Source organism: Stomoxys calcitrans, chromosome 2 (genome assembly GCF_963082655.1).
Source record: "Stomoxys calcitrans chromosome 2, idStoCalc2.1, whole genome shotgun sequence".
Taxonomy (NCBI): domain Eukaryota; kingdom Metazoa; phylum Arthropoda; class Insecta; order Diptera; family Muscidae; genus Stomoxys; species Stomoxys calcitrans.
Genome location: NC_081553.1, coordinates 213,752,366 through 213,775,290, shown reverse-complemented (window position 1 = coordinate 213,775,290; position 22,925 = coordinate 213,752,366). Strand labels below are relative to the sequence as shown.

The window sequence follows — 22,925 nt, the reverse complement described above, 5'->3', positions numbered from 1 at the left end:
TTTTGACAAACCCGGCTAGTTGAAAAACAATAACAAACAAAAACAGATGGTGGATAACGGTTACCAGTGTGGCGAATTAGAAGTTGGTATGTCGAGTTGCCAACTTCAAGGAAATGGAAGTTAACAAAAATGACGAGAGATGTCGCCAATGAATATAAAATTATTAAGCTAAGCTGAAGCAACAGTTCAAAAAAAAAAATCCAAATTCACTTTACATTGGTAAGTAAATGTGTTATTATTTATCGAATGGTGTTCTTGAAGGAAAATTTCAATCTTTCAGAAATTGCGTTCAATGAAACTGGCCAAGTGCTTAAACATCTGTTTTAATTTTTAATAATGTCAAATAAAAGTAAGCTCGCCTTACAGCGCTACAAGAGAGAACCTCTAGATCAAGCGGCATATCAAGCATGTCTCGACAACATTCATCCAGACACGGTAGCAGATGCGGTAAATGGCTACCGGGTGGAAGTAGTCCTTGGAGAACGATAGCCTCCCATTGCACCTGAAGATATTGACCTCCTTCGGCAAACCAGAGTAGTTCTTGCTCAATTACGTTCCGGCAGATGCAGCCGCCTCAACTCCTACAGAGCAAGGATTGATGCCGACGTGCAAGATGTGTAACCAGGGACCGCACGATACACGTCACCTGTTTAACTGCCCAGCCAGACCCACTCGACACAGACCCAGATCCCTGTGGACGCACCTCATCTTAATCGCAGAGATCCTGGGTCTTGACACTCAACAGAATCAAGCGAAAGATAGAACAACAAACTGCTACAACAACAACAGTTCAATCCCATGGAAGCAGGTTCTATGTACCGCATTTACCCGATGGAGTTCTCCATCGGCAAGGGCTGCCGCCTCAGTGTACAACACACTGCTACATGACAGCCGGTTGTACGCACCGGATTGACCCGATGGAGTTCTTCATCGGCAAGGGCTGTCGTCTCAGTGTTTAACACACTGCTACAACAACAACAACAACACACTGCTACAACAACAACAGTTCAACAAAATAAATTCAAATTTTCTTATCCTTGGTATGTAGATGTGTTATTATTTTATCGAAATGTGTTCTTGATGGATAATTTTAATCTTTCACATAATCAGTAAGGCACCCTCCGTCTGGGAGAATGTTCAACGAAAATGGGTGGTCCCTAAATCATCCCTTTATTCAAATTTCATAAAGGACATTCCGCAGGGGATACCGAGCTCAGACATGGCTTCAAATAACTTAGGAAGTAGAGGTCAATCAAAGGCGGCTGTGTAGTCAACGAAAGTATGGTAGGTATTGACTTGTCCTTCTCTGGTCATTTCCAGGATTTGGCGCAGTGTGAAAATTTGGTCTGTAGTGGATTTACCAGGTTTAAAGTGCATTTTTATCATGCAGACTTTAAATATGAATTTCTTAAACATTACGCTTGATAGAATTTTGTATGCGATGAGCAGGAGACTTAATTATCTGTAGACGGCGCATACATATGTATGTATGTGCAGGTTCGAAAACATCGGCTATGCGTTCTTCTATCCAGATCACGCAGACGAGCTGATGCCTTTGCCTCATCAACATATCGCCTCCGGTCCTTAATAGTTCAGCCAGCAACCCATCGGGTCCTGCTGCCTTGTTTGGTCCTTTATGCTAGTACTATGTTCGCTTTTAGGTTTGTAATCCGTGGCCTATTTATAGATTCACTTCACGAATTACAGAATTGGGAGACGGATGCTGTGTTGGAGAAAGTCAATAGTGGCGCAGAGGTGGATATGCCTCTATGAAGCTGAACATTTGGGTTCGTATCTTGGTGAGAAATTCAGAAAAAAATTTTGTGTAAACGCTGACTTGTGGGGTATTAAACCATAAACAAACTTCTCTTAAAAAGGATGTCGATCTGTTGTAAAAAAGAAATAGCGAATTAGGAGAAGGACGCTGTGATGGTTGTTGTTGTTGTAGCCACATTTAATGTGGAGTTTGCAATCCCCGTCAAGCTCCTGGAAGTAAGCAAGCTCGTTCCTATTCAAAAGACCGATCGCCGCGGGAACAGGTTGGTGGCTATTGGTTATTTAAAGGCGTCAATAACTCGCCTTGCCATATCGAGCATTATAGGCGCTTAGTATTTATGCAAGAGCCGGTGCCGCCCAGCCTCTCACTGAGACTCTCCACTCGATACTGCTGATTGTCCAAGACTACTGTTGCATCTATTCGATATTGTGCATTCCATTATCCACAACTTGTGATCTCGCCCGGTGGCTCGCAGCTAAGCTTCTCGTGACAGCAATGAACACCACAGAGATCAGACCCCAAAGTTCCAGCGTGTATGGTGCTCACAGCTATCCCGTGCCAGGTGCTGCGATGGAAAAAGTCAATTATGGCGCAGTGGTTGACATGCCCCTATGAAGATGAACATTTGGGTTCTTGGTAAGAAAATCAGAAAAAAATTTTGTAATTCGTTTCAAGAAGATGTCGATTTGCGATACAACGCTTAGATTCGGCTATAAAAAACTTTAACTTGAATATTTAAACACTCAATGGTAAGTGAAAAGTTTGTCCCCTGTTTCTTAATAAATTGAATCATCATCTAATTGCAATCTGGCGAAGCAATGTTCTCGGCGAACTACAGTAATATTGGCTGAACTACGTTCCTGCGGTTGCGATTCCTAAATTCCTTTTATGTGTGTGTCCCGCTAGTAATCAACGTTTACCAATTAATCAGGTTCCCGTGGCGGCCGGCCGTATAGACCGTAACGAGCTTGCTCGCCTATAAGAGCTTGACGAGGATCGCCACCTCCACATGCAAATGTGGCTACAACAATAGCAACCTATTTTTCTGTCCAGCCAATTATGTAAAACTTTGGTAAGGTAAGTTGAGGGTGGAAGAGGATGACGCCAAGATGTACATATGCCTTAGCCTCTGCGTAGGCTATCGTATGGCCCATTGCGATTCCTCAAGTAACGACAAGCTTGTAGACGTAGAAAGAGTTATTCAAAGCGCATGAAAATAAAAAATGGGATACAGGCATATTGGAAAGGGCCTCACATCAGTGAAAATTCCTCCAGACAGCCACTTCAGGCTCCTTCAGTAGTCCTGAATGACGAGAGTAATGTGAATGTATGTGCCTTAAGAGAATCCAGAAAAGAAAACAATGTGCTCATCCATAATTCTATGACTCCTTCCCGCCGTTGCAGGACAATGGTGCAAAAGTAACTTGAACATCAATAATTTCTCCTCCTTCCCAGCAAACTTGCAAGGTTTGCTTCTCCCTTCATCCGGTGTGGTGCCAAAGATTTTGAATAACCATAGCCATTCAAGACTTCTATAATCAGCTCAATCTTATGCTTCCTCAGCCCTAAGGAAAATGCCGTTCTTCTCAGTGAGAAACTCCGTTATAGTGTCTTAGTCACCCTGCAACCCAATTACCAAACCCATGGCAGCCGGTTGTACGTACCGGATTGACCCGATGGACTTCTTCATCGGCAAGGGCTGCCGCCTCAGTGTATAACTCACTGCTACAACAACAACAACAACATCACCAAACCACGCTCTATTTGCGTAGTCATCGTAGAGAGAGATTCTATCCTACCAAAGAGTTTACACAGAGAGTTATCGACTGATTTTGTAGAATGCTCACCCAAAACTAGCGAATCATTCGCTTACCATTCCAGTGGCGTAATTTCCCGCCACACCTTGATGGTTCGAAACCCAGCAAAGTCTACAGCACTTCCCATGATTTAAAGGTTATTTTAGTATCGTTTAATAGGTATCGACTAAATCACTTCCAGAGCCTAAAAGATCGCAAAGACTTCTAAAAACGATACATCCGTCCTAACTCCTGTGACTCAATAAAGATCATTGTTGGCAATGCGGGCTCATCTAAACTGGATCCATTTGTGTTTACCGAAAATCCAGACAAGGGAGGGCAACCTCTAGTCAAAACATCCTCGCTGAGGGAACGACATTCATGTCGCCAATGAAGAGAAATCTCCCAGCTAAATATTCCGTCGTCCTAAGCCCCCAATAGAATAGAAAATCACCCGAATTATAGTGAACAAAAAGTTCGTGATCCCCTCAGCCTAAGACATCAGATCGAGCATGACATCTGGCTCCTTAGTTCGTCTTACTCTGCAACTACTTGATCAACCTGAGAGACTATTTCTCTTCAGAGATTGAAACCAAACATGCAAAGGTAAAAAATTAGTTAAATTACCTCAGTAAACATTCACCTCGGGCTAAGTCTCTAATTCGTAGCTATCGGCTTACGACAGAAGTAGAGATCACCAGTCCTATGTTGACCCATTTCATCATTTTTTTTTTCAGTCCAACCTCTGGTCAAGAATTACATTCAGTTACTTAGCCCTACGAGGCTACCGTAGCGCAGTGGTTAGCATATCCGCCTATGACGCTGAAAGCCCGGGTTCGAATCATGGCGAGGCTATCAGAAAAACATTGTTCAGCGGTGGTTTTCCTCTTCTAATGCAGGCAACATTTGTGAGGTACTATGCCATGTAAAAACTTCTCTCCAAAGAGCAGTCGCACTGCGGCACGCCTTTCGGACTCGGCTATTAAATGGAGGCCCCTTATCATTGAGCTTAAACGTGAATCAGACTGCACTCATTGATATGTGCGAAGTTTGCCCCTGGAATGTTCATGGTCAAATTTTGCATTTACTTAGCCTTTACATCGTTCCTTTATGGAACCAAAGATTTTGTCTTTAACCACCAAACTACGATCCAGTATTGTAGTTGAGGCAGCAGCCCTTGCCGATGAAGGACTCGATTTAATCCGGTTAATCCGGTACGTATAGATTGTCGATCTAATGTTTGAAACGATTTTTGAAATCGCAAGCCAGGTAATGAATATTTGACGCATTCGGAATGTTATGGAAGACTTCAAAACGCCATGAAAATAAAACACTCTTTAAGGTTTGGATATAATTTTTTTTTTTCGTGATTTTTCGAACACATTCTAGCTTGAGATCATATTCATTTGCTTTCTATTCGAAGAATAGCATAGCAAAGAACTTATAAAAGTTGAGCAATTGTGTGTTATTATTCAAAACATTTTGACTGTTATGGTGGATCGTGATTTCTGATACGCCATGTTCTTCCACACCTTTGTCAAATTGATTAAGGTGCCCTACATACCCAAAGACTATTAAGTACGATGTAGAGCGCGCTTTTGTTTTGAAACAAGGCTCGTATCCAACTCTTAAATACCTTTCATTTGATGCCCATATTGTCCCAATAGGTATACATGTCCGTTTGGTTGGGTTCTGGGTGTACTTACCTAGTCATTCCGTATATAACACCTCGAAATATTGATCTAGGACCCCATATAGTATATATATATTCTTGATCGTCTCGACGTCCTGAGTCGATCTAGCAAGTCTGTCTGTCGAAATCATGGTCGAACGCGTAAAGCTAGCCGCTTAAAAATTTTCATACATTAATATTGATGTAGGTTGTTGGCGAATGCAAATAGGCCATATCAGTTGAGATTATGATATAGCTGTCATATAAACCGATCTCCCGATTTGAATTCTTGAGCCCCTGAAAGCCACAATTTTTGTCCGAAATGGATAAAATTTTGCATGTAATGTTAAGACTTCCAACAATAGTGATAATTACAGTCCAAATCGGTCTATAACTTGATGTAGCTACCATGTAAATCGATCAACCGATTTCACTTGTTGAACCCTTACAAGCCCCAATTTTTGTCCGATTTTACTGAAATTTTGCACATTGTTTTCCGTTATGATTTCCAACAACTGTCTCAAGTACCGTCTGAAACGGTCTATAACCTGATAAAGCTCCCATATAAACCGATCTTCCGATATGACTTCTTAGAAGCCACAATTTTTGTCAGATTTGGCTAAAATTTTGCAGGTATTGTTCTAAAGGGTGATTTTTTTGAGGTTAGGATTTTTATGCATTAGTATTTGACAGATCACGTGGGATTTCAGACATGGTGTCAAAGAGAAAGATGCTCAGTATGCTTTGACATTTCATCATGAATAGACTTACTAACGAGCAACGCTTGCAAATCATTGAATTTTATTACCAAAATCAGTGTTCGGTTCGAAATGTGTTCATTCACCGTTCAGCGATGAGGCTCATTTCTGGTTGAATGGCTACGTAAATAAGCAAAATTGCCGCATTTGGAGTGAAGAGCAGCCAGAAGCCGTTCAAGAACTGCCCATGCATCCCGAAAAATGCACTGTTTGGTGTGGTTTGTACGCTGGTGGAATCATTGGACCGTATTTTTTCAAAGATGCTGTTGGACGCAACGTTACGGTGAATGAACACATTTCGAACCGAACACTGATTTTGGTAATAAAATTCAATGATTTGCAAGCGTTGCTCGTTAGTAAGTCTATTCATGATGAAATGTCAAAGCATACTGAGCATTTTTCTCTTTGACACCATGTCTGAAATCCCACGTGATCTGTCAAATACTAATGCATGAAAATCCTAACCTCAAAAAAATCACCCTTTATTATGACTTTCCACAGCTGTACTAAGTAAAGTCAAAATCGGTCTATAACCTGGTACAAAACCAACACCTGTATCTGTAAATTTTTGTTTTATTTTTATACCCACCACCGAAGGATGGAGGTATATTCATTTTGTCATTCCGTTTGCAACACATCGAAATATCCGTTTCCGACCCTATAAAGTATATATATTCTTGATCAGCGCAAAAATCTTAAGACGATCTTGCTATGTCCGTCGGTCTGTCCGTCTATCTGTTGAAATCACGCTACAGAGGTATTGAGCTGAAACTTTGCATAGATTATTTTTTCTCCACAAACAGGTTAAGTTCGAAGATAGGCTATATCAGACTATATCTTGATAAAGCTCCCTAATAGACCGATCCGTCAATTTAGGGTCTTAGGCCCATAAAAGCCACATTTATTATCCGATTTTGCTGAAATTTGAAACAGCGAGTTGTGTTAAGTCACTCGTCGTCCGTATTGAATTAAGGTCTTGAACTAATAAAAGGCGCATTTATTGTCCAATTTCGCTGAAATTTTGGACAGTGAGTTGTATTAGACCTTTCGACATTCTTCTTCAATTTGGCTCAGATCGCTTTAGATTTGGATATAGCTGCCATATAGACCGATATCTCGGTTTAAAGTCTTGACCCCATAAAAGGCACATTTCCGATCCAATCCGATTTCACTGAAATTTGACACAGTGACTTATGTTAGGCTTCTCGACATCCGTGTCGTATATGGTTCAGATCGGTTTATTTTTAGATATAACTGCTAAAAAGACCAATATTTTGTTATATACAATGGGACAAAAGGTATTCATTTCACATATTTACACGAGGTGGTGGGTATCCAAAGTTCGGCCCGGCCGAACTTTACGGCTTTTTACTTGTTTTCCATAGAAATACAATTTGTAACAGATTTTCCATAACAACAGATGATCAAAATGGACTTAGTCCGTTACATATTAATGATGTATTGGGTTGCCCAAAAAGTAATTGCGGATTTTTTAAAAGAAAGTAAATGCATTTTTAATAAAACTAAGAATGAACTTTAATAAAATATACTTTTTTTACACTTTTTTTCTAAATCAAGTTAAAAGTAACAGCTGATAACTGACAGAAGAAAGAATGCAATTACAGAGTCACAAGCTGTAAAAAAATTTGTCAACGCCGACTATATGAAAAATCCGCAATTACTTTTTGGGCAACCCATAGTAAAATAATTTTTATTTTTTTTTAATAAATACATACCTATGTTAATATGTATGCCATTGAATGAAGTTTTAAAAAATATTCTTGTGTACATATTACATTTTTTATTTCAACAAACTTATACATATATAGTTGCAATCTATTTATTAATTTTAATAAATGTTTCTTTGCCTCCTTTGTTTTAATTTATTGTAAACAGTCTTAGTTTTAAACAACATACATACATATATATGTTTGTTTTTTTTTTACTACAGAAAACCAATTGCTTTGAAATGTTAATAGAGTTCTATCATAGATATTTGTGTTAGTTTTTTTCAAAAATTATTGTTATAAAGCAAATCTTTATTTGGTGGAGAGAAATAATTAAAATATTCTTATAATGATCAATGCACTGCCTCTGTTAGCAATCATTATCTAATATACTGAAAATTCTGCAAATGACATTCAAATGTTCTAGCAATAAGAGCCATTTGGCTACAACTTGTCATGTCACCATACAACACTGCTATGACACTACAAGACATGAATCTAATAATTGAGATTTAACTGCTATTTTTTTAGCTTTAAAATAGATGCAGTGCATTGATTTTCTTTCCTACTCTCAATAATGTTTAATATAAGTTTGAAATATTTGTTTTTTGTTTTTTTTTTTTTTTTTAAATAGATTTATTGTTTAAGCAATAGTTAGGTACTTTAGTTATACAGAGCATGTATGCATATTGACAGAGAACAGTAAGGATTTAATAGCCTTGTTTAGTTGTATCATATTTAAAATTTTATAATTTTTTTGTATATAATTATTGGTCTACCCCAAAGGGTTTAGAATATTCAAAAGAAAATAAATAAGGACGGGCTAAAGTCGGGCGAATCCTACCTTTTGATACCCTAAACCACATTGGATATGCAGGCAAAGTCGTCGAATTTAAAATTTGCTTAAAGTTGATTTTTTTGAGAAGATCGATTGATACATGGGTTAGCAAAGGCCTTAAAAGTGAAAATCGGGAGATGCATATATATGGGAGCTACATCTAAAACAAATTTCTATGAAATTCATTAGTCATCAGAAGAGTTATAAGAGTTATAACCATTGTGCCAAATTTTGTGAAGATCTGTTCACAAATAACTAAACTCTTGAGTATCATTCAAACTCGGACGAATGTATATTGCAAATTTTGCCCTTTAACATTCCACTAAGGAACAAGGGTAAACTTCTCACATATATATGGTAGTTATATCTCTATATGAACCGATTTCTATTAAATTCAATAACAATACCGGGAGTCATAAAGGAATCCTTTGTGCCAATTTTCGTGTGAATCGGTTAACAAATGGCCAAGTTATTGCAATACTAGTCCAAATCGGGCGAACATATATATGTGGGAGCTATATCTAAATCTGAACCGATTTCTATAAAATTCCCCAATAATATCAAGACTTGTAAGAGAAACCCTCGTGCAAAATTTCGTGAGAAACGGTTTACAAATGACTAAAAAAATGCAATTTTAGTCAAAATCGGACGAACATATATATGGGAGCTATTTCCAAATCTGATCCGATTTTTTTCCAATTTCAATAGGATTCGTCTCTAGGCCCAAGAAAATGCTTGTGTCAAATTTGAAGATGATCAGATGAAAATTGCGACCTGTACTTTGTACACAAATTAATATGGACAGACGGACATAGCTAAATCGAATCAGAAAGTGATTCTGGGTGTTACAAACAAATTCTCTAAGTTATAATAAACTGTACCACAGTAGTGGTGTAGGGTATAACAAGTAAGAGCGTGTTAAGTTCTTCCGGGCCGAGTCTTATATACCCTCCACCATGGATAGCATTTGTCGAGTTCTTTGCGCGGTATCTCTTTTTAGGCAACCAAAGAATAATGAATAAGAACTGTTATGCTATGGGAGCTATATCAAGTTATAGTCCGATTCGGACCATAAATGAAGGCTGAACATCGAAGAAGTCATTGTGTAATATTTCAGTCCATTCGGATAAGAATTGCGCCTTGTAGGGGCGCAAGAAGCAAAATCGGGAGATCGGTTTATATTGGAGCTGTATCAAGTTATAAATTGATTCAGACCATATTGGACAAGTATGTTGAAGGTCATGAGAGAAGCCCTTGTACAAAATTTCTGCCAAATCGGATGAGAATTGCGCCCTCTAGAGGCTCAAGAAGCCAAGATCCCAGATCAGTTAATATCACAACTATATCAGGTTATGTGCCGATTTGCGCCATACTTAGCACAGCAAATGGAAGTCATAACGAAACATCTCATTTAAAATTTTAGCCAATTTGGATAAAAATTGCGCCGCCTAGAGGCTCAAGAAGTCAAGACCCAAGATTGTTTTATATGGCAGCTATATCAGTATATAAATCGATTTCAAATTTACTTGGCATAGTTATTGAAAGTGATACCAAAACACCACATGCAAAATTTCAGTCAAATCGGACGAGAATTGCACCTCCTACAAGCTCAAGAAGTCAAGACCCAAGATCGGTTTATATGGCAGCTATATTAAAACATAGACTGATTTGGCCCATTTACAATCTCAACCCACTTACACTAATAAAAAGTATATGTGCAAAATTCCAAGCCCCTAGCTTTACTCCTTACTCGACAGACAGACGGACGGACATGGCTAGATCGACTTAAAATGTCATGAGGATCAAGAATATATATACTAGACGCATATTTCGGGGTGTTACAAACAGAATGACGAAGTTAGTATAACCTCATCCTATGGTGGAGGGTATAAAAATGCAGGCTCTCGAAAAATTGAGTTTTAAAATTCTAAAAAACAAACGATGTTCAGCCCAATTTTTGTTAAGGGTAGCTGACGAAGTGTTACCAAATTCACACTGGTATATGAGTCAAACTAGAAATGACAGCTACATAATATTCGTTTTATTGACAGTTCATTATATTGGCTACGAGCCACCAAAAGAAACTTGCTTCTGAGTTTATTTAAAAGAAAGTTATTCGTGATGCAATTCAATCATAATATTGTGATTGTGCTATAATATTTGGCTGGAAAATCACAATCGCCTATTGTTGGCGAACTCAAAAACCTCAAAGTGAACAAAATGTTTGTGTATTGCACCATACATTTCTATTATAATACTGACAGCGTTGCCAAACTATGGTGATGGTAAAAAAAACTGCAAATACATCTGAAATGATTTGGCGAGTAAAGGCTTGAATTCAATAAAATCTACGCCATAGTGGCCGTACAAATGGTTCAAGATTTAAAAATATCCCGCGAAAGTATACAACATATATTGAAAAATTGGCTCAAGGTAAAGCCATACAAGTTCCACAAGGCACCCGTTTTTATACCAAAGCAAACAAGTTAAGACTCGAAAGTTGCTGAGTTTGCATGAAAAAGACTCGAGAGGGACAATTCAACAAATACCCTCTCTTTTATGACTACAAAGCCGCTTTCGATACCCCTTTACGTTCAAAGGTATTTCAAGTCATATCTGAATTTGGTATCCATGCAAATTTAAGACTCTGCAGGATGATACTTGCTGATACGCGTTGCTCAGTAAAAATAGGAAAGAATCTCTTCGAACAATTTAATACCCAACGAGGTTTCAGACAAGGAGACAGTCTATCGTGTGATCTCTTTCAATATCCTGCTGGAGAAGATTGTACGAGATGTAGATGTGAATAGATATGACATACTAATCACAAGAGAACACATGCTACACGCCTATGCAGACGACATCGACATTAAAGGCCGGTCACCGGAAGTAGTAACTGCAGCCTTTGAAAGAATCGAAAGAGAGCCAGTGAAAATGTGTCAGGGATACAATGTGATACGTTAGGATCGCTTAGAGAATGGAGGTGGGGGATTGGCCTCCGTGATACACCATTCCGTGCAGTATAGACACATCTCGCCTGCGCCTGGCGCTGTTGGCCCCAACATGGAGTGCATGGGGATAGCTGTCAGGTCCGGTACTGCCGACAGAGAGCTATACATCGTATACATACCGCCGGTTGGTAGCTGTGGCCCAGTTAATGGCCAAGCTTACAAGCCCGACATAAGTCATCTGGTTCTAGGGGCCTCACACTTCATGGCATTCTCCCCTAGGTAACGACCAGCTGGGGATAGATTTGGCAGAGCAGATTGAAGGCTCCACGTCTTACACGGTGAATGAGGATGCCACCACCTGGATTACGAGGAGGTGCAGTAGCTGGTCTCCTGCTTCCCCTGATCTCCTGAGTGACGTATCCTGGCAAGTCGTCATTTCTTTGGGAACAGACTACCTACCCATAATTCTCACTATCCAGCGCTCCTTTAAGCGATGAACATTTATAAATCAGAAGAAGGCCGCTTCGATCGGTTTCTGAGAATACACTTATCGCCCCATCAGTGTACTGACACCTCGCTCAAATGTACTAGTTGCCGAGGGGAAATTCCGCCGCTCGCTTTATACCAGCAGGTCGAATACTCCAAGTTCGACTCAATTTCACGAGCGTGATAGAATTTGTTGAACGGACACCACTGATCCCAGAATCAGCGAGCTGAATTTGGAGATAAACAGGGTAGTTAAAACAAGTAAAAAGGCGTTAAGTTCGGCCGGGCCGAACTTTGGATACCCACCACCTCAGGTATATATGTAAACCACCTGTCATCAAAATGCGCTGAAAATTGCATACCTTATGTCCCATAGCAGTTATATCGAAATATGATCCGATTTGGACCAAATACTAATAGGTACATGTCATTGTTCAATTGTGTATAACAAAAATATTGGTCTTTTCAGTAGCTATATCTAAAAATAAACCGATCTAAACCATAAACAACATGGATGTCGAAAAGCCTAACATAAGTCAATGTGTCAAATTTCAGTTAAATCGGATTATAAATGCGCTTTTTATGGCCCCAAAACCTAAAACCGAGAGATCGGCCTATATGACAGCTATATCCAAATCTTGACCGATCTGTGCCATAATGCAGAAGTATGTCAAGGGGTTTAACTTAACTCACTGTCCCAAATTTCGGTGACATCGGACAATAAATGCGCCTTTTATGGGCCTAAGACCCTAAATCGGAGTGCCGGTCTATATGGCAGCTGTATCCAAATCTGGACCGATCTGAGCCAAATTGACGAAGGAAGTCGAAGGGCCTAACACAACTCTCCGTCCCAAATTTCAGCAAAATCGGATAATAAATGTGGCTTTTATGGGCCTAAGACCCTAAATCGGAGTGTCGGTCTTTATGGCAGCTATATCCAAATCTGGACCGATCTGAGCCAAATTGACGAAGAAGGTCGAAGGGCCTAACACAACTCTCCGTCCAAAATTTCAGCAAAATCGGATAATAAATGTGGCTTTCATGGGCCTAAGACCCTAAATCGGAGTGTCGGTCTATATGGCAGCTATATCCAAATCTGGACCGATCTGAGCCAAATTGACGAAGGAAGTCGAAGGGTCTAACACAACTCACCGTCCCAAATTTCAGCAAAATCGGATAATAAATGTGGCTTTTATGGGCCTTAGACCCTAAATCGGAGTGTCGGTCTATATGGCAGCTATATGCAAATCTGGACCGATCTGAGCCAAATTGACGAAGTATGTCGAAGAGCCTAACACAACTCACCGTCCCAAATTCCAAAATTCCATTAAAATCGGATAATAAATGTGGTTTTTATGGGCCTAAGATCGGAAGATCGGTCTATATGGCAGCTATATCCAAATCTGGACCGATCTGAGCCAAATTGACGAAGGAAGTCGAAGGGCCTAACACAACTCACCGTCCCATATTTCATTAAAATCGGATAATAAATGTGACTTTTATTGGCCTAAGACCCTAAATCTGAGGATCGGTCTATATGGGGGCTATATCAAGATATAGTCCGATATAGCCCATCTTCGAACTTAACCTGCCTATGGACAACAAAAGAATCTGTGCAAAGTTTCAGCTCAATATCTCTATTTTTAAAGACTGTAGCGTGATTTTAACAGACAGACGGACGGACATGTCTAGATCGTCTTAGATTTTTACGCTGATCAAGAATATATATACTTTATAGGGTCGGAAATGGATATTTCGATGTGTTGCAAACGGAATGACAAAATGAATATACCCCCATCCTTCGGTGGTGGGTATAAAACATTGGCGGAATTTGCGTCGGGAACACTTGGAGCAATGTAATTAAGGTATTGGTTTAAGCAGGTTGTGGTCTACTGTTAGGTCACTTTCGAACCCCGGTAGATGGGACGAACTCAGTCACTTCTTGCGACGTAACCGTGACTGAAGAAGAGATGCTGCATATTGTTCAACCGTCAATTTATTGAACAACATGTGTTCCGATTGTGATATGGGACCACACGTCACCTGTTTCACTGCCCAACCAGATCCACTCGTTTCAAACCCAGATCCCTCTGGACGCAAACCACCTTAGACGAGTCGAGAGTTGCCGGATCTGGATATTCGACACAATCAAACAGACGTAAGATAGAACACAACACACTGCTACAACAACAATACGGCCTACATCTGGGTTTTAAAATCGTGAGTTACAAATGGAAATCCAAGTTAGTCTATCCCCCTTTATAGGGGGATGCTTCACTGCTACAACAACAATGCGGCCTACATCTGGATTTTAAAATCGTGAGTTACAAATGGAAATCGAAGTTAGTCTATCCCCCCCCTTTATATGGTTGATGGTACAAAAACGTATTAATTTTTGAAAGTGGAGTAGACCAATGTTTTTTTTTGGTAGCATGCTAATGAAAATATTTTTGCTATTATCAAGTCCTAGTTATCATAAATGAACATTGTGTAAGTATATAATGTATGTAGATAGATTATATAGTTAAGCTTAGGTTGTTATTATTCTTAAATAGTTTCAGTAATGTTATTTAACAACAACAATAAATGATTAAATTTAATGTGTAGTACTTAATGATTTCATTTTTTTTTGCTTTTTGAAGAGATATGCAGTTGGCGGATATGTTGTTGAAGGAGCGCATATTTGTAGTTTTACTGTTGTTTTGTTTATTTTTTATTTATTTGTTTTTTTTTTCTGTTTTATAATATATTTTCTAATAAATAATGAGCATATACATACAATTATTGTTGTTGTAGTTTTCATTTACATCTAATAAATATAATTTCGAATTTCCGTTAATATCATTTCGAACATTATGTTTGGGATGGAGGAGGACGTTTTTGGGAATGGCGATTTTTTACTCTTCTTGAAAAGAGTGATAGATAGAGGGGATATAACCAATAACTTGGGAACGTCTTTCTAGATTTTTTTTTTTTGGAATTTCTTTTGCTTTATAACGTTTTTTTGTTAACTTTAAATATCGTAATGACGAATTTTGTTTAAGGGGATTTTGTTTTTGTTTTTTACAATAAGTTAAGAAATTTCACAGGGATTTGATTTTCTAAAGACTTGACTACAGACTTAATTCGGGTAATGGCGTTATTGAGTGTGGCTGCTGATGATGAGAAGACCTTAGTTCCTGCTGCTGTTCTAGTGTTAGGTCGTCATCATTAATTGATGATGTATCATCAGCTGCTGCTGCTTTTGCAGTTGTTGAGGAGGCCTCCATTGATGAAGCCGCTATTGGTGAGGCCTCTGAAGTTGAAGTCACACTGTTACCAATGCCACCTCTGCTGTTGTCAGAAATCTGAATCAAGTCCTTGTTGTTTATATCCGTTCGTATTGTTGTCGTTATAGATTTATGAACATCTGTATTGTATTGCTGTTGTAGGTGGTGTGGTACTTGCTGCTGCTGCTGCTGTCGACTGTTGTTGTCTTCATGGAAACGATTTCTTCTTAAACTAGTCGCACGTTCCAAGGGCAATTGTTGTTGTTGATAATGATGCTGATGTTGCTGATGTTCCTGCAACTGATGCTGCTGCTGCAATCTATTGTGTTGGTGCTGATGATTGTTGTGGTTGTTGTTGTATGTATTTCTAAATTGTTGACCCATCGGTTGGTGGCTGCTGTAATAAGTATGATGTTGATGTTGTTGCTGCTGCTGCTGGTGCAATTTCCATTGTTTACGTCTTATGTTGTTGGCATTCGTTGACCATCCACTGTAAAAGACAATCGAAATAATGGAGACAATAAGAAAACAAAAACTTTCTCGTAGAGTAACAAGAACAAAGACCAAAGTCAAGTCAAAACAGTTGATACATATCAAGTCAAAACAGTTGATGCATATCAAGTCAAAACAGTTGATACATACTACACAGAAAAAATGAAAAACATGATTCAATTAAGAAATTTGTACATTCAATTAAAAAATTCGCTGAAATCGGACTTAAAAGGGAAAAAATTATTCAATTAAGAAATTTGTACATTCAATTAAAAAAATTCGCTGAAATCGGACCTATAAACGAATTTGTATTAGTGATTAACAATTTTATCATTTGCTCAAAAATCCAATTACACCCATAGAAAAAATCAAGCACGGCGTTGACAAAATGGCCACATTCGTTCATAAAAGTGAATCAACACACAGATGTTATTAGATCAACAACAAATATTTATAAATCAACAACAGTTATGTTGAACAAAACGTCCACAGACGTTCACATTCTGACAACTTCAGGTGTACAGTTTATTAAAAGATCACAAAAAGATTTTGTGTGCCGATGAATATCCAACCTGTGTTCCATCAATCTCAAACGCCTTAACACATTGCACCACGGCCGGCTATACACATACAAGGTTTAAGAGTCATCTAAACTTAAGGTTGCTACATATACACATTTCAAAGGGATGATGACCACAACGGTCTTTGTATGAATCGACAACGATTGTTCACAAAATCATTCACGTTTGTTGACAATATTTCCAACAACGCTTGTGTATGATAATCGCAACGTTGGTGCATGATTTTGAAACCTATTTTTCCTATCTGTGTATTAACTCAATTTATTTGAAAATTGTCCCTTCCCCCAAATAACATTTTTACCAATTTAATAAAAGAAAATTTTTGATATTTTTTGCATTTATAAAAAAAATATTTTATTGGATTAAATTGCTGATAAAACAGGTAATATATTGCGTTTAAATATTCATTTTTATACCCAACAACTGTGCTAAGTATGGTTCATATCGGTCCATAACCTGATATAGGTGTCATATAAACCGATCTGGGGTCTTGACTTTTTCAGCTTCTAGAGGGCGCAATTTCTATCCAAATTGGGTGAAAGTTTGAACAACGATTTCTCCGATGACCTTCAACATACGTGTCAATTATTGTCTGAATCGGTTTATAGCCAGATGCAGCTCCCATTTAACCGATCTCCCAATTTTACATCTTGAGCCCCTAAAGGGCGTAATTCAGTTCAATTATGGTCCGAATCGAACTACTGTAACTTCCTTCACAATTTTTCAGACATCCTTGGATTTGCGAAGAAAATCTTTTTCCGTAGAGGTGCTACATGAAGCGATACTGTTAAGGTTGCTATGGAAAACATAGCAAAAACCAATTTATTTTGGGCGTAAAAATTCAAAGTAGTTTTCAAGGCTAAAAACGCTATAACTCAAAATCGCATAATCAATATCCTAAAAATGCAAAAAATCAACGTGAGTTTGAAATTGCTGTAACATCCTTAGTTTTGCGAATTTCAAAATTCTTAGCACATCTTTGGATTCGTGAAGAAAATCTCTTTCCGTAATGGTGCTGGATGAAGCAATACTCTCCTCTATTTCCTTGAAAACTTTACGAGTATTGCTTCAAAATCGCATAATTGATATCCAAAAATTCAAAAAAACCAACGTGAGTTTGCAGCTGCTGTAACTTCCTCAGTTTTGCGAACCTGACAATTTTTAACCACCATTGGATTCGTGACAAAAATCCCTTTCCGTAGAGGAGCTACATGAAGCGATACTGTTAAGGTTGCTATGAAAAACATTGCAAAACCCATTTTTTTTGGGCGTAAAAATTCAAAGTCGTTTTCAAGGCTAAAAACGCTGTAACTTCTTAATTTTTGAGAATTTCGAAAATTGTTAAGCATTCCTCAGTTCCAAATTCGAAGACGATTCTTAAAGTAAACAGAATTACTTAAAATTTCACATTTTATTTTTTTTGCATTTTTTTAGCAAAGGCTAACCCCTTATGAAAATTTTCAATTTTTGATGCGAAAAAATTTTTCGAGTTGAGTATACAGTATTGAAGATAATCGCAAAAAATTCGGTTTAGTGCAACTCCTATGTTTTTTCTTCAAGAAACAAGCTCAAAATCGCATTATCAATATCCGAAAAATGCAAAAAAACTAAAGTGAGTTTGAAATTGCTGTAACATCCTTAGTTTTGCGAACTTCAAAATTCTTAGCACATCTTTGGATTCGTGAAATAAATCTCTTTCCGTAATGGTGCTGGATGAAGCAATACTCTCTTCTCTTTCCTTGAAAATTTTACGAGTATTACTTTAAAATCCCATAATTGATATCCAAAAATTCAAAAAAACCAACGTGAGTTTGCAGCTGCTGTAACTTCCTCAGTTTTGCGAACCTGACAATTTGTAAGGCACCGTTGGATTCGTGACAAAAATCCCTTTCCGTAGAGGTGCTTCATGAAGCGATAATGTTAAGGTTGCTATGGAAAACATAGCAAAAACCAATTTATTTTGGGCGTAAAAATTCAAAGTCGTTTTCAAGGCTAAAAACGCTGTAACTCCTTAATTTTTTCGAATTTCGAAAATGTTTAGGCATTCCGCAGTTCGAAATTCGAAGACGATTCGTAAAGTGAACAGAATTACTTGGAATTTCACATTTCATTTTTTTTGCATTTTTTTAGGAAAGGCTAACCCCTTATGAAAATTTTAAATTTTTGATGCGAAAAAATTTTTCGAGTTGAGTATACAGCATTGAAGATAATGGCAAAAAATTCGGTTTAATGCAACTCCTATGTTTTTCCTTCAAGAAACAAGCTCAAAATCGCATTATCAATATCCGAAAAATGCAAAAAAACCAAATTGAGTTTGAAATTGCTGTAACATCCTTAGTTTTGTGAACTTCAAAATTCTGTGCATACCGTTGGATTCGTGAAGAAAATCTCTTTCCGTAATGGTGCTGGATGAAGCAATACTCTCTTCTATTTCCTTGAAAACTTTACGAGTATTGCTTAAAAATCGCATAAATGATATCCAAAAATTCAAAAAAACCAACGTGAGTTTGCAGCTGCTGTAACTTCCTTAGTTTTGCGAACCTGACAATTTTTAAAGCACCGTTGGATTCGTGACAAAAATCCCTTTCCGAAGAGGTGCTATGAAGCGATACTGTTAAGGTTGATATGAAAAACATTGCAAAAACCATTTTTTTTTGGGCGTAAAAATTCAAAGTCGTTTTCAAGGCTAAAAACGCTGTAACTTCTTCATTTTTTCGAATTTCGAAAATTTTTAGACATTCCGCAGTTCGAAATTCGAAGACGATTCGTAAAGTGAACAGAATTACTAGCAGCTTCAAATTTTATTTTTTTGCATTTTTTTAAATTTTTTTGAAAATTTTTTTGAAAATTTTCAATTTTTGATGCGAAAAAATTTTTCGAGTTGAGTATACAGTATTGAAAATAATGGCAAAAAATTCGGTTTAGTGCAACTCCTATGTTTTTTCTTCAAGAAACAAGCTCAAAATCGCATAATTAATATCCGAAAAATGCTAAAACAAGTAAAAGCGTGCTAAGTTCGGCCGGGCCGAATCTTATATACCCTCCACCATGGATCGCATTTGTCGAGTTCTTTTCCCGGCATCTCTTCTTAGGCAAAAAAGGATATAAGAAAAGAGTTGCTCTGCTATTAAAACGATATCAAGATATGGTCCGGTTCGGACCACAATTAAATTATATGTTGGAGACCTGTGTAAAATTTCAGCCAATTCGTATAAGAATTGCGTCCATTGGGGCTCACGAAGTAAAATAGAGAGAACGATTTATATGGGATCTGTATCGGGCTATAGAACGATTCAGACCATTATAAACACGTTTGTTGATGGTCATGAGAGGATCAGTCGTACAAAATTTCAGGCATATCGGATAATAATTGCGACCTCTAGGGGTCAAGAAGTCAAGATCCCAGATCGGTTTATATGGCAGCTATATCGAGTTATGAACCGATTTGAACCTTATTTGACACAGTTGTTGAAAGTAAAAATAAAATACGTCATGCAAAATTTCAGCCAAATCAGATAGGAATTGCGCCCTCTAAAAGCTCAAGAAGTCAAATCCCCAGATCTGTTTATATGACAGCTATATCAGGTTATCGACCGATTTCAACCATACTTGGCACAGTTGTTGGATATCATAACGAAATACTTCGCGCAAAAATTCATTCAAATCGGATAAGAATTGTGCCCTCTAGAGGCTCAAGAAATCAAGACCCAAGATCGGTTTATATGGCAGCTATATCAGGTTATGGGCCGATTTGAACCATACTTGGTACAGTTGTTGGATATCATAACAAAACACGTCGTGCAAAATTTCATTCCTATCGGATAAGAATTGCGCACTCTAGAGGCTCAAGAAGTCAAGACCCAAGATCGGTTTATATGGCAGCTATATCAGGTTATGGACCGATTTGAACCATACTTGGCACAGTTGTTGGATATCATAGCAAAACACGTCGTGCAAAAATTCATTCCAATCGGATAAGAATTGCGCACTCTAGAGGCTCAAGAAGTCAAGACCCTAGATCGGTTTATATGGCAGCTATATCAGGTTATGGACCGATTTGAACCATACATGGCACAGTTGTTGGATATCATAACAAAACACGTCGTGCAAAAATTCATTCCAATCGGATAAGAATTGTGCACGCTAGAGGCTCAAGAAGTCAAGACCCAAGATCGGTTTATATGGCAGCTATATCAGGTTATGGACCGATTTGAACCCTACTTGGCACAGTTGTTGGATATCATAACAAAACACGTCGTGCAAAATTTCATTCTGATCGGGTAAGAATTGCGCACGCTAGAGGCTCAAGAAGTCAAGACCCAAGATCGGTTTACATGGCAGCTATATCAAAACATGGACCGATATGGCCCATTTACAATACCAACCGACCTACACTAATAAGAAGTATTTGTGCAAAATTTCAAGCGGCTAGCTTTACTCCTTCGGAAGTTAGCGTGCTTTCGACAGACAGACGGACGGACGGACGGACGGACGGACGGACGGACGGACAGACGGACGGACATGGCTAGATCGACATAAAATTTCACGACGATCAAGAATATATATACTTTATGGGGTCTTAGACGAATATTTCGAGTAGTTACAAACAGAATGACGAAATTAGTATACCCCCCATCTTATGGTGGAGGGTATAAAAAAACCAAAGTGAGTTTGAAATTGCTGTAACATCCTTAGTTTTGCGATGAAGCGATAATGTTAAGGTTGCCATGGAAAACATAGCAAAAACCAATTTATTTTGGGCGTAAAAATTCAAAGTCGTTTTCAAGGCTAACAACGCTGTAACTCCTTCATTTTTTCGAATTTCGAAAATTTTTAAGCATTCCGCAATTCGAAATTCGAAGACGATTCGTAAAGTGAACAGAATTACTTGGAATTTCACATTTTATTTTTTTGCATTTTTTTTAGCAAAGGCTAACCCCTTATGAAAATTTTCAATTTTTGATGCGAAAAAATTTTTCGAGTTGAGTATACAGCATTGAAGATAATGGCAAAAAATTCGGTTTAGTGCAACTCCTATGTTTTTCCTTCAAGAAAAAAGCTTAAAATCGAATAATCAATATCCGAAAAATGCAAAAAATCAACGTGAGTTTGAAATTGCTGTAACATCCTTAGTTTTGTGAACTTCAAAATTCTGTGCATACCGTTGGATTCGTGAAGAAAATCTCTTTCCGTAATGATGCTGGATGAAGCAATACTCTCTTCTATTTCCTTGAAAACGTTACGAGTATTGCTTCAAAATCGCATAATTGACATCCAAAAGTGCAAAAAGATTGTAAATGAGTTTGAAATTGCTGTAACCACCTTAGATTTTCCTGAAAATCGTGAAACTTTTGTTTAATTACATTATTTGACGAAAGAGGGTAGGTAGCCTTTTGAAGTTAAAAATTTTTTGTGCCTCAATATTTTGTTAGTTGAGTACATATAAATAGAGATAATGCCGAAAAAACTCGGTTTAACGTAATTCCTAGGGGTTTCTTTAATAAACAAACTCACCTTCGCATAATTAATATCCAAAAACAGTAAAAAGTACCTCCGATATATACACATACCGTCGAAACCGCATAACTGCAATACGCTTAAGTGAAAAATCCCGCTTAAATGAAACTTGAGGGAAAGAGCCATTCGTTTTTGGTGCTATTCAATGCAATTTAATTCGCTTATGTGAAAAATCGCTTAACTGAAAAACCTTTTACACCCCAAATTGCGTTTTATGGGAACTTGAAGTCACATAAGTGAAACAGTATTTCTATGGAAAACTATCTGGAATTTGAAAAATACGCTTCATAAAGAAAATTCGTAAAACCATATTTTGATATCGCTAATTATTTTCTCTGACTTTTAAAGGGTTCTGCTGCCACCGGAGCGCAGAGGTTAGCATGGCCGATGAAAAAAAGACACTTTTCTGCGGTGACTATCACTTCCTTATGGTGGCGACATTTGGCATGTAAAAACTTCTCCCCAAAAGAGGAAAATAGGTGTCGCAAAGCGGCACGCCATTCGGACACGGCTATAAAAAGAGGTCGTTTATCATTGAGAAACTTGAATCGGACAGCACTAATTGATATGTGAGAAGTTTGCCCCTGTTTCTTAATCGAATGTTCATGAGTAAATTTTCACCATTCGCCCTGTGCAAAGTGCGTATATTTCGTAAATTTTTGGTATCTCTTAGAACCAAAATATTCAAAGTTCCAAATACTGCTTTACGCAACTCATTTAGTTTGCCATGGTGTACCTAAGTACTCTTGTACCAATTTCGTTATTAAACGAAATAGAAATAGTTCTCCCACTTTCAATACTATTTTGGGAAAATTGTTACCAAATCCCATTTTATCCAGACGCTCTTAAATTTGGGTCCAAATTCCTCCCGTTAGCGCTGCGCAAATTCTTACCATTTCGTACAATTGGGTACTTTCTAGTACCTTAACGTACGAATATCACAAAATTTAGCCTTGTCTCGCGCCTACGACCCAATTCTTATAATCATATCTCCTATTAAAATAGGATTTTCACACTCAATCTCATTCATAAATTCCTTAACCAACGAAAAAATCATGCTC

At 37.9% G+C, this 22,925-nt stretch overlaps 1 protein-coding gene across 1 annotated transcript in view; it reads right to left on the bottom strand.

Moving 5' to 3' along the window:
- Positions 1-8,347: 8,347 nt before the first annotated feature.
- Positions 8,348-22,925, bottom strand: part of LOC106092597 (extracellular sulfatase SULF-1 homolog) — a 134,046-nt gene continuing 119,468 nt past the window's right edge. Inside the window, exon 14 of the mRNA XM_059361762.1 lies at positions 8,348-15,929. Coding sequence (XP_059217745.1) covers positions 15,119-15,929 — 811 coding nt within the window. The 3' untranslated portion in view covers positions 8,348-15,118. The remainder of the gene's footprint in view (positions 15,930-22,925) is intronic.